At 43.1% G+C, this 17,113-nt stretch overlaps 1 protein-coding gene across 1 annotated transcript in view; it reads left to right on the top strand.

Moving 5' to 3' along the window:
• Positions 1-15,741, top strand: part of LOC124038615 (polypeptide N-acetylgalactosaminyltransferase 2-like) — a 128,515-nt gene extending 112,774 nt beyond the window's left edge. The window contains exons 10-16 of the mRNA XM_046354677.1: positions 9,495-9,598; positions 9,861-9,987; positions 10,862-10,954; positions 11,162-11,245; positions 11,421-11,547; positions 11,958-12,077; positions 12,388-15,741. Coding sequence (XP_046210633.1) covers positions 9,495-9,598; positions 9,861-9,987; positions 10,862-10,954; positions 11,162-11,245; positions 11,421-11,547; positions 11,958-12,077; positions 12,388-12,543 — 811 coding nt within the window. The 3' untranslated portion in view covers positions 12,544-15,741. The remainder of the gene's footprint in view (positions 1-9,494; positions 9,599-9,860; positions 9,988-10,861; positions 10,955-11,161; positions 11,246-11,420; positions 11,548-11,957; positions 12,078-12,387) is intronic.
• Positions 15,742-17,113: the final 1,372 nt, after the last annotated feature.

Consider the following 17,113-nt stretch of genomic DNA (forward strand, 5'->3'; position numbering starts at 1 on the left):
TATTGCAGGGTGAAGTAAACACAGACAGAGGTGATTGAAGGCGTTCTCATCTTATCCAGCTTTGTCTTAAATTGTGTATGGTGATGAGGGAGAATATATTGCTGTGAAAGGAAGATCAGAAGAGAGCAAACACTTTGATTTGTTCGATCAGTATGAGATCACAGAAATGGTTCTTTTTTTTCGTAATAACCAAATGTCAGATGCATTCTCTCAGTAAACATATTGGTAACCAACAGAGGGCAGCATTAAATCAATATCCAAAGGCTAGAATTAGAATATGGCTCTTCATTGCCAATAACGCATCTTGTTCCTCTCCACAAGGTGATGGAAGTTAACCCAGGGTGACTCAAGTCATTTTTTAAAATTGTAATTGGCATTTGAAAATATGTCATTTGTTTGTGACAGGTTTAGAGAAAACAATAGGATAAGCTGTTCTGGTTAAATGGTATTCTAGATCTGCTTTAGTATCCCTGCATTATCCATGTCCCTGTAGACCAGACCTTGTTAGATCCACGTCCCTGTAGACCAGACCTTGTTTGATCCACGTCCCTGTAGACCAGACCTTGTTAGATCCAGGTCCTTGTAGACCAGACCTTGTTTGATCCACGTCCCTGTAGACCAGACCTTGTTTGATCCACGTCCCTGTAGACCAGACCTTGTTTGATCCATGTCCCTGTAGACCAGACCTTGTTAGATCCACGTCCCTGTAGACCAGACCTTGTTTGATCCACATCCCTGTAGACCAGACCTTGTTTGATCCATGTCCCTGTAGACCAGACCTTGTTAGATCCACGTCCCTGTAGACCAGACCTTGTTTGATCCACATCCCTGTAGACCAGACCTTGTTTGATCCACGTCCCTGTAGACCAGACCTTGTTTGATCCACGACCCTGTAGACCAGACCTTGTTTGATCCACGTCCCTGTAGACCAGACCTTGTTAGATCCATGTTCCTGTAGACCAGACCTTGTTTGATCCATGTCCCTTTTGGGCTGGACGATATGACCAAAATATTATATCATTGTATTTAAAAATAATTGGACAGTATGACGCTATTTTTAGTTTTTGAATAATAAAAGTTCTACATTTGCTTTATGAGTAGTGAGTGATCCTAGGGTGGCAACAAATACACTTGAAGTCGGAAGTTTACATACACCTTAGCCAAATACATTTAAACTCAGTTTTTCACAATTCCTGACATTTAATCCTAGTAAAAATTCCATCTCTTAGGTCAGTTAGTATCACCACTTTGTTTTAAGAATGTGAAATGTCAGAATAAAAGTAGAGTGATTTATTTCAGCTTTTATTTCTTTCATCACATTCCCAGTGGGGCAGAAGTTTACATAAACTCAATTAGTATTAGGTAGCATTGCCTTTAAATTGTTTAACTTGGGTCAAACGTTTAGGGTAGTCTTCCACAAGCTTCCAACAAAAGGTTGGGTGAATTTTGGCCCATTCCTCCTGACAGAGCTGGTGTAACTGAGTCAGGTTTGTAGGCCTCCTTGCTCGCACAAGCTTTTTCAATTCTGCCCACACATTTTCTATACGATTGAGGTCAGGACTTTGTGATGGCCACTCCAAAACCTTGACTTTGTTGTCCTTAAACCATCTTGCCACAACGTTGGAAGTATGCCTGGGGTCATTGTCCATTTGGGAGACCCATTTGCGACCAAGCTTTAACTTCCTGACTGACGTCTTGAGATGTTGCTTCAATATATCCACATATTTTCCTGCCTCATGATGCCAACTATTTTGTGAAGTACACCAGTCCCTCCTGCAGCAAAGCACCCCAACAACATGATGCTGCCACCACTGTGCTTCATGGTTGGGATGGTGTTCTTTGGCTTGCAAGCCTTCCCTTTTTTCCTTCAAACATGACAATGGTCATTATGGCCAAACAGTTCTATTTTCGTTTCATCAGACCGGATAACTTTTCCCCAAAAAGTATGATCTTTGTCCCAATGTGCAGTTGCAAACAGTAGTCTGGCTTTTTTTATGGCAGTTTTGGAGCAGTGGCTTCTTCCTTGCTTAGAGGCCTTTCAGGTTATGTCGATATAGGACTCGTTTTACTGAGGATATAGATACTTTTGTACCCGTTTCCACCAGCATCTTCACAAGGTCCTTTGCTGCTGTTATAGGATTGATCCCATGGTGTTTATTCTTCTGTAATATTGCTTGTACAGATGAATGTGGTACCTTCAGGCGTTTGGAAATTGCTCCCAAGGATGAACCAGACTTGTGGAGGTCTACAATTTATTTTACAGAGGTCTTGGCTGATTTATTTAGATTTTCCCATGATGTCAAGCAAAGAGGCACTGAGTTTGAAGGTAGGCCTTGAAATACACCCACAGGTACACCTCCAATAGGCTAATTGACATAATTTGAGTCAATCGGAAGCTTCTAAAGTATGACATAATTTTCTGGACTTTTCCAAGCTGTTTAGAGGAACAGTCAACTTAGTGTATGTAAACTTCTGACCCACTGGAATTGTAGTAATACAGTGAATTATAAGTGAAATAATCTGTCTGTAAATAATTGTTTTAAAAATGACTTGTGCATACACAAAGTAGATGTCCTGACCGTCTTTCCAAAACTAAAGTTTGTTAACAAGAAATTTGTGGAGTGGTTGAAAAACGAGTTATAATGACTCCAACCTAAGGGTATGTAAACTTCTGACTTCAACTGTACATTCTTAGTGATTTCAATGAGTCTTTCTCTATTCTGATTGTTTTATACTGTTCAATTCAACTTCAACCAGAACAAGTTTCTGTGCTTTTATCATTTCCTGAACTCAACTGCAGTGGTGGGAAAAGTATCCAACTGTCATACTTGAGTGACAGTAAAGATTCACTAATAGAAAATTACTCCAGTACAAATGAAAGTCACTCAGTGAAATACTACTTGAGTAAAAGTCTAAAGGTATTTGGTTTTAAATATACTAAAGTATCAAAAGTAAAAGTATAAATAATTTAAATTTACACTCAGACACAATTTACAAAGAAAACATTTGTGTTTAGTGAGTTTTCCAGATCAGAGGCCCAGGGAATAGATGACCAGGGATGTTCTCTTGACAAGTGCGTGATTTGGATCTTTTCTGTCCTGCTAAGCATTCAAAATGTAGCGAGTACTTTTAGGTGCCAGGGAAAATGTACGCAGTAAAAAGTACAGTATTTTCTATAGGAATGTAGTGAAGTAAAATTAAAAGTTGTCAAAAATAGTAAAGTAGTAAAATAGTTTTAAAAAATGACTGAAGTAGTACTTGAAAGTATTTTTATATAAGTACTTCACACCACTGCGCAATTGAGATCATTTCCACACTGCCACGTAGGGCTGCACGACTTATTTTTAACTAAATGTTGCAATTGCGATTTAACTTGCGAATTAGAGCAAAACTGTTGGAATCATGGGAATAGAATGACTATTCTAATTCTATATCTAGAATATAATAGTGGGCACTGTTTGAGATGTCTTTACTATCATTAAATGAAGACTTTTAGTTTTTATCAAAGATTCTCTGTAATTAGTATTACGTGATTAATCATGTAACTGTAATTAACTAGGATGTCAGGGCACCAAGGAAAATATTCAATAATATAACTTTTCAGATGTTTTAGATCTGATCAATTAGTCATCGAATTAATGAATTATTTATTTTACCTCACGTTAGTCTCATTCCAAACGTCGTAAATTGTTGGTTATTTGCACGAACCCAGTCTTCACTATGAGTCATCCATACATCTATAGTCTTAAATAATTTATTTACTAACTAAGTAATGCATAAACAAACAAACAAAGAAAATATGGTTACAAGAAATGATAAGGGAATGTGCCCTAGTGGGCTAAACCGGCATGGCAGCTTGTTGTACAAAAGGGAAGTGGGGGTCGACTGAGAAGACAACACACAGTTGATAATTATAACAATTGAAATGCTAATCCTTTGCTCACTCATTCGGGAACAATTGCCATCAATATATATATTTACGCTCAGTGTGTCTTGATCGCTGTTGAAAAGTTAGTTTCTGTTGGAGATTTTCCGTCCTCTCTCTCTGTCGTGGTTAGAATGGATTGTTCAGAGTGACATTCATTCATGTTGTCGTAGAATGGATGTTTCGGTGGTTGTCGTTCTTCACGTTCAATGATACGAAATTCCTAGCTGCAGACTAGTAATTAATATCAAAGACTGGTTTTTATTCTGTCGGTATCGATAGTCTAAGAGTTTAACCACGTGGTATGGTTAAAAGATTTAGCCATCTGGTCTGTCCTCTTGTAATGGAGAAAAACATGGTCTATTGAGGAATTCTCAAGGTCAGGGTTTTATTCGAAATTGCAGAAAAGGGTCTGTCCCAGGATGCCCGACCCTAACTGGGATCTTGGGCGGTCCTCTGATTTAGTTAAACTCAAAAGGGAATTTCCTTCATTAATTAAAAAGTCAAAAATCACATTACACAATTACACAATTTTACAAACAGTATCATCCTCACTCATTCATCCTATACAACAATTAGATGTAAACCTCATATCTGAGGATATTATATAAACAGCGTCTCCCATGAGTTTTACAAACTTGTACCAAACGGACCAGTTCGTAGCTGGATTCTTCACTGATTTTTTATTTTTATACCTTATCCGGAACATAAATGTTGTTCGGACCTCAAGTTCTGTGAGGTGGAAGAAATTACTTTGTTCTTTATGAAACTTCACTCTGTCTCTATACTGTGGCCATGAGGAGAATCTCTTCCAGGAAATTACGACCTCTCTGACCACAGCAGCCTAGTTGTAGGAGGCAGGGAGAGGGGGATGGGGCTTGCTGTACCCAAAGAGGGCAACGTCATGACACAACAAATTAAAATGCCAGGGAGGAGTTATTGTGACAGGGTAGGAACTAAAGTGTTGATTGTTTCCTAGGGGACCCTATAAGCTTTGGCTACATTGCATGTTTTCTCTTAGTTAGTTCATGTAGCTAACATATTCTTGCTTTGCATATTCCTCTTTGATTTAGAAGATACTGTTGCACAAATAACATGCTGATTTAGGTCTACACCATCGCTGGTATTATCCGGCAGTATTAGCTATCTACAATTGCGCTTACTCAGTACATTTATTAGCTAGTTAGCTATTAGCGTCTAACAATTAGCGTCTCACAAGATTCAGGGCAACTTGCTAAGGAAAGACAAACTATCTGTTTGCTGATGTAAGAAACACAAACTAATAGTCTAAGTATAAAAAGCTAGTGGATTTATATTAAGAAGCAAAGTGAAAACAGCGTTGTTGTCATCAACATTGTTGCATGTGCTGCATTGACCATGCAGACCAGTGATGGGTCATTAACAAACGAGCCAGCTCTTGTAGGTGAACGTTGGGAGCCGGCTCCCATATCAGAAGAGCCGAATCTATATATAAAAATATAAACAATTAAGATATGAATAATCAAAATATTTAAATGAATAGAATTAACTAATTCAAAGAAGCAAAAAAATAAATAAAATGATATAGGCCTAAATGCTCAAGCGCACATTCGTTCGGATTGTCTGCTCAGACTAACAGCCTCACCCGTTGTTCCTGTTGAGGGAGGGCCGAGCCTACTCACAGTCACACACTTAGCAGCCGATGAGAGAGAGGAAGGACAGCTGTGAAAACAGCTGAAAATGAGTCGAAAGCACAGTAGCATTTGGATGCATTTTAATAATATAGACAATGTTAGAGCACAGTGTAGAATTTGCCAAAACAAAATCCCATATAAAGCGCCTGTTCTACGCACAACCTACACCGGCATATTCAAACTGTGCACCCAACTGGCTAGCTGTAGCGGAGCTTCGAGAAACTAGCTGGCCTGCTAGTCATACTGGTGGAGCCAGCACCACCACACGTGGAGATGTATCCACTCAGTCAAGTAGGCCTACTCTACGACCCACAGCAACACAGTCTTCTATGGACCAGTTTATGCCAATGTCTATGTCTGTAGCAAAACAAGGCCAAATTGATATTGCATTGGCTAAAATGATTGCCACCGATTTCCAGACATTTTTCTATCGTGTAGGACAGAGGTTTTAGAAATTATAGCAATAGTCTAAATCCAATGTACACAATTCCAAGCAGGAAAACCCTTTCAAAATCACTTATTCCACAACTGTACGAGAGCACACAGGCTTCAGCGCGGGAAAGAGTCCAAAAAGCTACTGCAGTTTTCCTTACCACTGACTGCTGGACATCAGGGGTAACCACTTCTTACATGTCAGTTACATGTCACTCCATTGAAGATTTTTCGATGTCTAGCGGTCTTCTGGACATCTTTGAGTTCAGCGACAGACACACCTCAGAGAACTTGGCAGAGGAACTGTTGAGAGTGGCCAGAGAATTGCAAGTAGATGGAAAAGTGGTCTGTTGTGTTAGCGACAAAGCAGCTAACAACCAAAGCCATGAAAATGTTTAAATGGACCCATTATCCATGTCTTGCCCACACAATCAACTTGATTGTAAGAAATGCTCTGAAGGTGATGAAGCCCACTGTGGACAAAGTGAAAGCAGCTGTGGAATACTTCCACAGGAGCACAGTAAGTGCTGAAAAACTAAAGTCTACACAACGACAGATGGGGATGGCTGAGCTGAGGCCTAAACAAGACTGCACTACAAGGTGGAATTCAACATGTTATATGGTGAAGTGGTTTATTGAGTAAAAGGATGCCATCATCTCTACCCTGACAATTGTCAATACAGCTGTTGATGCTCTAACCCAAGAGGAATGGGAGGTGGTGGAGGAGGTGTGCAGATTCCTGGAAGTCTTTGAACAGGTCACTGTGGAGATCAGTGGAGAGAAGTGAGTAAGCAGATATTACTACATCAATATTTAATCCAATATTATAAATGTATATGAGCAGTAGATGAGAATGTAGTATCAGTAGACAAAACACGAACCTGAACTAATTAGTTACTGTGATACTCCTGATGTAAAATGATACTCCTGTGTAAGGGTCTGCAGTGAATCACAGCCAGCCGCCAGAGAGAAGCAAATGTAACTACAGGACATGTGACAGAGTTGATGGACACCCCATGTTCATCAATGGACACAAAGTACCTCAGAATGGAATATAATCACGTGCAATCAGAAACCGCTGCACTTGACCCCAGGTTTAAGAAGTTAGCCTTCAGTGATGCCAGAGCGAATGATGAGGCTCTTCAAAGAATAACCTCAGCAGCAGGGATGGACAGCCCCAGCAGTCAGCTGGCTCAGGCACCAGGACAACAAGAAGAAGATGGAGCAGAAGCACGAGCAGTAGTGCCACAAAGGTGCTGTTTGACGAGAGAGCAACTGGGATGCAGCAGGAAGGAATCCCTCAGCAGATGCCATAATAGAGGTCCTCCTCCAAAGATCTGCAGATCCTCTGAGCTGGTGGGAGAACAAGGCCTCTGTCTATCCACGGCTCTGAATAGTGGCCACATCCGATCTTCTCTAAAACAGGACAAATAATTACTGGGAGAAGAAACCGCATCAGCACCTCAAGTGAGGCAGCTTGTATTTCTGAATGCATATCTCTCATAAAAGCTAAATATGGTCAGCATTGCTGTGTGCTGCTGGTTATAACATGGCAATAAAGAAGAGAGAGAAAAGAGGGACCAGTTGAATGTTTTAAGTGGGATGCTGCAGTTTGTCGCATTGTTATTTATTTTTCTTTGATATGGTGCAATATTCAATTATTATGTTTTTCAGATTGTATTCCTTTTGAATTGCTACATTTATATGCACTTTGTTTATATACATGAAAAAAGTTATACTTTAAATGCAAATGTTTAATAGCATTATTTTTCCATAACAAACCAATGCATTTTTAAATACATTGTGGTTAAGGTAGTGTGTGATTTAATTTCATTAGAATTTGTTTTAACACCAATCATAGTCAAACTATCCCAAACTGTTTGACTTTAAAAAATACAAAACATATATATTTTTTAAAGAGGCGTTTGGGAGCCAAAAGAGCTGGCTATTTTTGGTGAGCTGAGCCGGATGAGCCGACTCACTGAGAAGAGCCAGAATGCCCATCACTAATGCAGACTGAACGCAAGTGTCTCGTGGTTGAGGAACATGAAATGTGCTCCTTGAGTGACAGGGGGCGTGGCTAGTTCTGTGTGGAAAGTGGCACAGAGATAAAGAGTGGAGAGAGATGACTCAAGAAGCGAAGTAAACAATAAAAATGTACATTGCACATGGCGTATCACATTTAACAAACCAAACATTCAAATACCGGTTTAGAAGGTAAAGTAAAAACCCAAACCGGTCCCTGCATCAACACCGGTATATCATAAAATGCGGTATACTGCCAAGCCCTATGTCCTTGAAGACCAGACTTTGTTTGATCCATTTCTTTGTTGACCAGACCTTGTTTTTGTTTTGAGACATACATTTTTGTTCAACAGGCTTTTGTCCAAGACGCTCATTGATGTTTTTCTTCCTTTCAAAAACAAAATGGCCTCTGAGGAAAAGTGAAGTGTTGTATTATTCCATCCAAACAGCCAGAGGTCAGGACACCACAGCTTTCTCCCACTGCCAGGTTTCAGGGCCAGCCGACCTCTCGCTGCCGGGTTTCAGGGCCAGCCTACCCCCCGGTGCCGGGTTTCAGGGCCAGCCTACCTCTCGCTGCCGGGTTTCATGGCCAGCCTACCTCTCGCTGCCGGGTTTCATGGCCAGCCTACCTCTCGCTGCCAGGTTTCAGGGCCAGCCTACCTCCCGCTGCCGGGTTTCAGGGCCAGCCGACTTCCAGCTGCCGGGTGTCAGGGCCAGCCTACCTCCCGCTGCCGGGTTTCAGGGCCAGCCGACTTCCAGCTGCCGGGTTTCAGGGCCAGCCGACTTCCAGCTGCCGGGTTTCAGGGCCAGCCCCTACCGCTGCCGGGTTTCAGGGCCAGCCGACTTCCAGCTGCCAGCTTTCAGGGCCAGCCTACCTCCCGCTGCCGGCTTTCAGGGCCAGCCTACCTCCCGCTGCCGGCTTTCAGGGCCAGCCTACCTCCCGCTGCCGGCTTTCAGGGCCAGCCTACCTCCCGCTGCCGGCTTTCAGGGCCAGCCTACCTCCCGCTGCCGGCTTTCAGGGCCAGCCTACCTCCCGCTGCCGGCTTTCAGGGCCAGCCTACCTCCCGCTGCCGGCTTTCAGGGCCGGTCTACCTCCCGCTGCCGGGTTTCAGGGCCGGTCTACCTCTCGCTGCCGGGTTTCAGGGCCAGCCTACCTCTCGCTGCCGGGTTTCAGGGCCAGCCTACCTCCCGCTGCCGGGTTTCAGGGCCAGCCTACCTCCCGCTGCCGGGTTTCAGGGCCAGCCTACCTCCCGCTGCCGGGTTTCAGGGCCAGCCTACCTCCCGCTGCGGGTTTCAAGGCCAGCCTACCTCCCGCTGCCGGGATTCAGGGCTCCGGGTATCACATGCAAATGAGAGGACTGTATGAGAGCTGAACTTGGCAGAACGGTCTCTGGTTTGTCTCGTAACCCTAGCTACTTTCTGTCATACCCCTATCTCAGGACTCCTATGATTGCCGGCGGCCTCTTTGTCATGGACAAGGACTACTTTGAGTTGCTGGGGAAGTACGACATGATGATGGATGTGTGGGGTGGAGAGAATCTGGGTAAGTGGACACAGAACACTCGGAAAGCTTGAGCTTGTTTGTCATTGTGTGGGGATGGAAGAGGGAGTGGGATGCCTTTTCTGGATTGGTTTATGATGTCTATATGTCAATATTATATGACACCATTTTCTGATTGAAATCGTATTGACATTGAAGATGCCAACTGTGGGAAGTTCTAGCACATTGAATTGTCACTGTAAAACCTTGCCCTAAACTGTTATATTAATATGTGTGTTTCGTATTTGTCTTTTGGGCATTGCAGAGATCTCTTTCCGAGTGTGGCAGTGTGGCGGTAGTCTAGAGATCATTCCCTGCAGTAGAGTGGGCCACGTCTTCAGGAAGCAGCACCCATATACCTTCCCTGGGGGCAGTGGCACTGTGTTTGCTAGGTGACTATTGATTGTACCTGTGACGTGAGGTAGACTTGGTTAAATTCTGCCTTCTTGGAGTCCACAGGGGACTAACCTCTTTTACATACTGGCACTGTGGACTAACCTCTTCTACCTACTGGTACATAACCAACCAGCCGGAGTGTACATAGTTTGAAATAAGAGCCATAAAAAGGGCAACAGTACAGGCTAACTGGCAATTGAGTTTACTCACTAACCCTACAGTAACTTTACCCACATTTTACCCTTAACTTGACCTTTCTCAAAGACCCAATGAAATCCAAGCTGAGGCATTGAGATGAAAACCTGCTAGTAGCCTGTAGGGAAGGGCTGTTTCATTCTTTTGCAATTCACATTCTAATACTGTTGTTCAAAGTCTAGCTTAGCTGCAGTCATTAAATTTGAGGCTCAATCAGAACAGAAGCCTCAGCTCTGCTCTCATCTTGGCTTCACCCCTGCAGTGTCAACACTGTTTCGCATCTGGGTGATTCATCAATGAGATGAGAGAAAGTGACCACTCCCTCACTGCCAGTGTATCACATAGCACTGAAAACCCCACAGACTGCCAAGTCTTAGGATGTGTGCTCATATCTCAAAATAGCTTCGAGGACTGTCACTCTCTTCCTGTGTTTTCTGAAGCTTGAACCGCATCCTCACTTTCTCTTGCCCTGTTCATATTTTAACAGACATCCATCCTTCTATTGAATAAATAACATGTGATCAATTGAATCTATAACATTGCCTATAGTTTTTAGGCTACTGCACTGAAATTATTACATTTCAGATCAGTGATTATTTCAAGGACTGGATGAAGGAACAGGAAGAATGCATTTTTTAAAGTATTCTAGCATGGTGTGTATCGGTCTGTCCACAGGAACACGAGGCGAGCAGCAGAGGTGTGGATGGATGAGTTCAAGAACTTTTACTACGCCGCTGTGCCCTCGGCCCGAAACGTGCCTTACGGCAAGTAAGTATCCTTTCAGACGCCCTTCTTCCTGTGCCCTACGGCAAGTAATTATTGTTTCAGACACACTTCTTCCAAGATGGCATCACAGATGTCCTTGTATAGAATAACAAAAGACATTTCCCCATTTCTGACACCTCCAGAAGGTCAGATGGTACATCCAGAGATGGCTGGTAGTTAGATAGTCATGGCTTAATCTCTGTCTGGCAGCATTCAGAGCAGGATGGAGATGAAGAAGAGGCTTGGCTGCCAGCCATTCAAGTGGTACTTGGAGAATGTGTACCCTGAGCTGCGGTAAGTAGTGAGACCACACCGTCACAGTGGGCCAGCAATATATAGGCGGAACAGACTTTGGGGGCCTCTGTATTCCACTTGAAATTCAACTATGGGAAAGACTTTGGTGGTGGCATATACTCACGTCTTGTGATTTGACATCCCCCTGACTTGTGCTGTTTGTCTGGCCCTTCAGGGTCCCTGACCATCAGGACATTGCCTTCGGAGCTCTGCAGCAGGGAGGGAACTGCTTAGACACTCTGGGACACTTTGCAGACGGAGTGGTGGGGGTCTACGAATGCCACAATGCTGGGGGAAATCAGGTACCATTCAGGGCTCAGGTACCGCTCAGATCCATTACACATAACCAAGCTGTGCACTGGGCTGGGTAACACACTTGATGTGGGTTTACTTTTGGTCAGGTTCTGGACTGGACAGTCCACTTTCAGGAGCTGGACTGGACAGTCAAATATTGCTTTGATTGGGAGTCTCTGATTCATACTGATGAAATCCATTTTGACGTCCCACTTCCCACAACATATTGATTATATTACTGCAATGGAGGAGGGGATTATGGGAGAGTCAAGGCCTTGTTGGTCTATATAGGTGTGATTTACAACAGACAACATGCAAACACCGCATATTCACACTTGACAAAGACACACTTTACAAATAGAACTACATAATCATTGAGGAGTACCTAAACTGACTGTCTCCCTCTCTTTCTCCTCAGGAATGGGCACTGACCAAGGACAAGTCAGTGAAGCACATGGACCTGTGTCTGACGGTGGTGGATCGCACTGCTGGCTCACAAATCAAAATGCAGGGCTGCAGGGAAAACGACAGCAGACAGGTGAGCGAGCCGGGCACCGAGTCATGCACCAAGGATCAGATCGATCAGAAAGCACTAGTAGTAAATGAGAGACTGACAGCAGTCCGGCTGTTAGAATAGAATTAGAACATTCATTTAGTGGATTATGATGCTTTTCTGGATTGGGATGAACCCTTTGGATTTGCACCATAAACTCACTATCAATAGAGATCATTAGTGATCATAGGATTATTGGGTTTTTGGTTAATAAAACTCACATGACATAAGAACCTGTGACTGATTTGTGGACCTTTGTTTCCTCCCTCCCTGACCGCACCTCGTGTGTCTCCAGAAATGGGAGCAGATTGAGAGCAACTCAAAGCTGCGGCACGTTGGCAGCAACCTGTGCCTGGACAGCCGCAGCGCACGTAATGGGGGGCTGACAGTGGAGGTGTGCAGCCCCAACCTCAACCAGCAGTGGAAGTTCACACTCAACCTCCAGCCCTAGAGAGAGAGAGAGATGGACAGACAAACAGAGAGAGAGTGTATCCCCCACCAGCACCACATCCTCTCCTCCCCGGAGCCAAACAGACTAGAGCCACCTATTACCAACACACACACACAGACGGACGGACAGACTGAGGTCCCCGGAGGGGCCACAACACACAGAGGGAAGCAGGATATTGAAACTACAGACTACCAAGTGGGATGATGATGCTGATTTTAATGTTGGTGGTGGTGATGATGATAATGCTTTCCCTCTAACTATATACCTCAGCATTTCATCTTTAGTCCCCCTCTTTGCAATGTGAGAAAGTCATTTTTCTTATTACAGGCGAAAGAAACTTTCTGGATGTTTTTTTTATTTTGTGCGTGTCCTTTGTTCTCTCTTTCCACTGAAGTTCTGAAATGGATAAGACTATTAATTAGTCGTTTTTCTCTCTCTAGTAATCTGTCATTGAATGTAAAAGACATATTCTACAGAGATTCCCTGACTAGACATACTGGCCAGGAAGAAAGTGGATTGTCTCAGCTGGTTTTGGCCCCTTAAAGTCCTGCTGGTAGAAGGGAAAAATGACTCTATGCACTGTTCCTCTCGTTCACTCAAACGCCTCTCTCCTGATTGGTGGACTGCTCTGCCAGAGTTGAAAAGAGATTTAAGAAAATTAACAATTTACAGAGTTTTCATTCTGCTCCTGTCACGCGTGTTGTAAGAAGGTAGGTCATCCGATCAGAAGTGTTCTCTTCGCAGGCCTCTCATGGATACTGGTGGGGCCAGGAGTTGTCGAGGGTGTGGATGTATCGCTGCTGAATCGTCACAGATTGTAGCACTGGCTGCTACGGCTCCTCAGTGTTTGTCCCCTTTGTACATCACAATTGAATGGAACCCCCCCAACAAAATAATTTTATATATATATATATATATTCATTATGTTTTTCTTTATATTTCTTTGTACTATTGTTGCATTCTGACAGTTCTCTTGTGAGTAAAAACAAATCTACTTACTTTCAAAAAAAAAAAAAAAAGTTGTCCTTTTCAGTGTCGGTGTTACCATTACATCCAAATCAGTATTGGTGAAGAGTTTATTACAGGGTGATGTTGGAACCATCATTTCCATTCTCAGAAGTCGACAAGTGTTGTCTCACACAGTGTATGTATTTGTGATTTGACATTTTAGAAAATGCCACTTGTTCAGCGCGCTAAGTGACAGACAGCATGTACGCGGTACAGGGCGAGGCCTTGCTGCATGTTATACCAATACTTCTACGGCTTTTTTCTCCTACAGTTTCTCTTTCTGTCCATTTGTTTCTCGACATTACTCGCATGCTTTGTGAATGATGTCTTTGCCTTTTTTGATATCCATCCCATTTAAAAGAGAATGTGTCTGTGTGCTAGTGAACAGCTTTCAACAGGTTTCTTGAAGGAGGGCAGGTCATTCGGCTATAGTTAACTGCACTCACAAGGGAGAAAAGCAATAAGATGTTCCTATTTCAATGTCATTGTTGTGCATTTAGCATCTGCTTCGGGACCATTCTGATTTGGTTTCTACATGTAGCTTGTGATATGTGGTACTTTAAACATTACTGTTTGTTTCTGAGGGGCAGCAGAACCCACCTTTAATGTGATGGCCCAAGGAGCCTATAACGACTTATGAAAGCAACAATTAATCCACTGATGTGACATTGGTTTTGTCTCGTGGGGGTTCCCCTGATATCAATGGAGATTAATTTATTCTAGAATAGCAAATTACTTATTATTTTGTAAGCCCTCCATTATATATGCATACAATTTACCATAAGAAATCTGTGTAAGTCCTACACATCAATCCCTGTGTGTTCTACACCATTCTGGTCAAACTTCCTGATACAAAAGGAATCTCCAACCATCAGTACAGAAATGAGCATCACAGCGACGGAGCATATGCAGCAGTCCCTATTTGACACTTGTGGAAAAGGTATTGCATTTAAAAAATGCCAAAGAGAGGTGTCCCACAGTAAGAGAGGTGTCCCACAGTAAGAGAGGTGTCCCACAGTAAGAGAGGTGTCCCACAGTAAGAGAGGTGTCCCACAGTAAGAGAGGAAACAGACCATAATATTTTATTTGCAGTTCAGAATGTGAGATCCGTGTGAGAGCAGGACTATGAAATCATGAGATGAGTTGGGGGTTGTAACCCCCCCCTTATGAGATGAGTTTGGGGTTGTAACCTCCCGTGTGAGATGAGTTGGGGGTTGTAACCTCCCGTGTGAGATGAGTTTGGGGTTGTAACCTCCCGTGTGAGATGAGTTGGGGGTTGTAAACTCCCGTGTGAGATGAGTTGGGGGTTGTAACCTCCCGTGTGAGATGAGTTGGGGGTTGTAACCTCCCGTGTGAGATGAGTTGGGGGTTGTAACCTCTCGTGTGAGATGAGTTGGGGGTTGTAACCTCTCGTGTGAGATGAGTTGGGGGTTGTAACCTCCCGTGTGAGATGAGTTGGGGGTTGTAACCTCCCGTGTGAGATGAGTTGGGGGTTGTAACCTCCCGTGTGAGATGAGTTGGGGGTTGTAACCTCCCGTGTGAGATGAGTTGGGGGTTGTAAGTTTCACATGGTAAGAGCTTTGATTGCTATCAGGTACGTCACTGTTGATATTGAAACAATTCTAATGTGAAATTCAAGTGGCCTACAGTACTAAAAGGGATTGCTCGGGTGAACATTGTCTACATAGTGGCAACGGTTGTTCAAGTATTGAATCAAGCCTTTTTTGTAAGATTTGTGTGAAAATGACAAGTCTGCTGTTCACTTCAGGAGAAAAAAAAGAATCTTAGCATTACAGCCACATTTTAATTGGATGAAATGTTTACATAGCACAATGTGCCAAAGCTATTTACTTATTTGATTTACATTGTCAATACAAAGGATGTGCCATTGGCATAATGATGACGAATAATAAACCAAATCAAGAAAATAGTAGTTTGGGACATCAAATATGATTTGTTCCTTTGATAAAACGGTTTGCTGTAGGATTCAAATCACAGGGGAGGCAGCATGGGGGTAACCAATGTAAAAGTGTATGTTTGTATATACACTACTGTACAGTATGAACAAGCAACACCAGTGAGTGGATCTACTGTACAACGCTTGGAATTGTTCACTGTTTTATAGCTATGGCAAAACTTTTACTTTAAATTAGGAAAAATGTACTTAAATAAATGCATTTATATATGAGAGATGTGGCCTTTCTTTACATTCCTTGAAGACTTGGTTAATTAGCAATGAGAAATAAGGTTTGGAAGCCAGAGTTTTGTTGACGGCTGTAACTAAATCATTCAGTCAGTTTTCCTGGCCTGCTTGCTCTCATTGCTATGCAGAGTCCTCCTGGGGGAAAACAGGACAGTAATTGTCATGGAAACAGCCTCTACCAAAGATCCAGCCCTGGCTGTTCTCCAGTGTCTCAAATTTCCACTCAGCAAATTGTGGACATCTCTCTCATATTAGGGGTTCTCAAACCTCTCCTCGGGGACCCCCATCTGTTCCATGTATAGGATCCATTTCAGAGCTAGCACACCAGAGTCAACTAATTCTCAAGCCCTTGTCTGGGAGAATTAGTTCAGGGCTTCAACACACCTGGGAAATGTCTGGGGGTCCCTGCGGAGAGGTTTTAGGAACCAATCCTAGCCCTGGGGACCTCAGGTAGACATTTGTTTCAGCCCTTGTACATCAACTCATCAAGCCTTTAATTAGTTGAATCAATTGTGTGAGTGTTAAACCAGTATTTACCAGGATTGGGAAACACTGGTTTAGATGCAGGTGCAAAGGGAGGGGGGTGTTTTAGTACGCATAAAGGTCCAGCTCTAATACCTGCTGCATGTACAATCCCAGTCAGAGGAAACTAAAGGGTTTGTACATATGTGTAACGCTCCATCACATCCCAGGGTAATGTAACAGACATTAAAAGCCAAGTGCAGTCAGAAGTCTGTTTTTTCCTGTGTTTCGTATCATATTGTACAACAGCTGATGAAACTAACACTGTAAAAGTGTGGAAACATTTGATTGGTGTTATTTCCTGATAGTTGCTGGTTGAAAATACAATATACACAGGACCTTCTAATCAGCAGGTTTGCATGGGTGGAAGTTTTGGCTTTTCATGATGACATCACCATGCGGTAAATTAGTTAGACCAATAAAAAGAGATCGACAGTCCTATCAAAATTCTTGCATGAGAATTGTTTTTCCCAATTTTTGAATGGAAATCTATTACAGTAAGGTACTTAATTGTTACCCAGAAATGTTTTGATATTGAGACAAAACTGTCTGCATTGGACCTTTTTTAAAAGATGCAGAGTCACCAAAGATCAGCAGCTCTACTAAACAGACCCGCTGTCGCCCACTACTATACTACTACCAACAGCACATTAAACATCTGGAGACTAGACATGCACCATACTCCTAGCCCACAGGGGGTGCTAGCCTGACATGCACCATACTCCTAGCCCACAGGGGGTGCTAGCCTGACATGCACCATACTCCTAGCCCACAGGGGGTGCTAGCCTGACATGCATCATACTCCTAGCCCACAGGGGGCACTAGTCTGACATACTC

Source organism: Oncorhynchus gorbuscha, linkage group LG06, assembly GCF_021184085.1.
Source record: "Oncorhynchus gorbuscha isolate QuinsamMale2020 ecotype Even-year linkage group LG06, OgorEven_v1.0, whole genome shotgun sequence".
Lineage (NCBI taxonomy): Eukaryota > Metazoa > Chordata > Actinopteri > Salmoniformes > Salmonidae > Oncorhynchus > Oncorhynchus gorbuscha.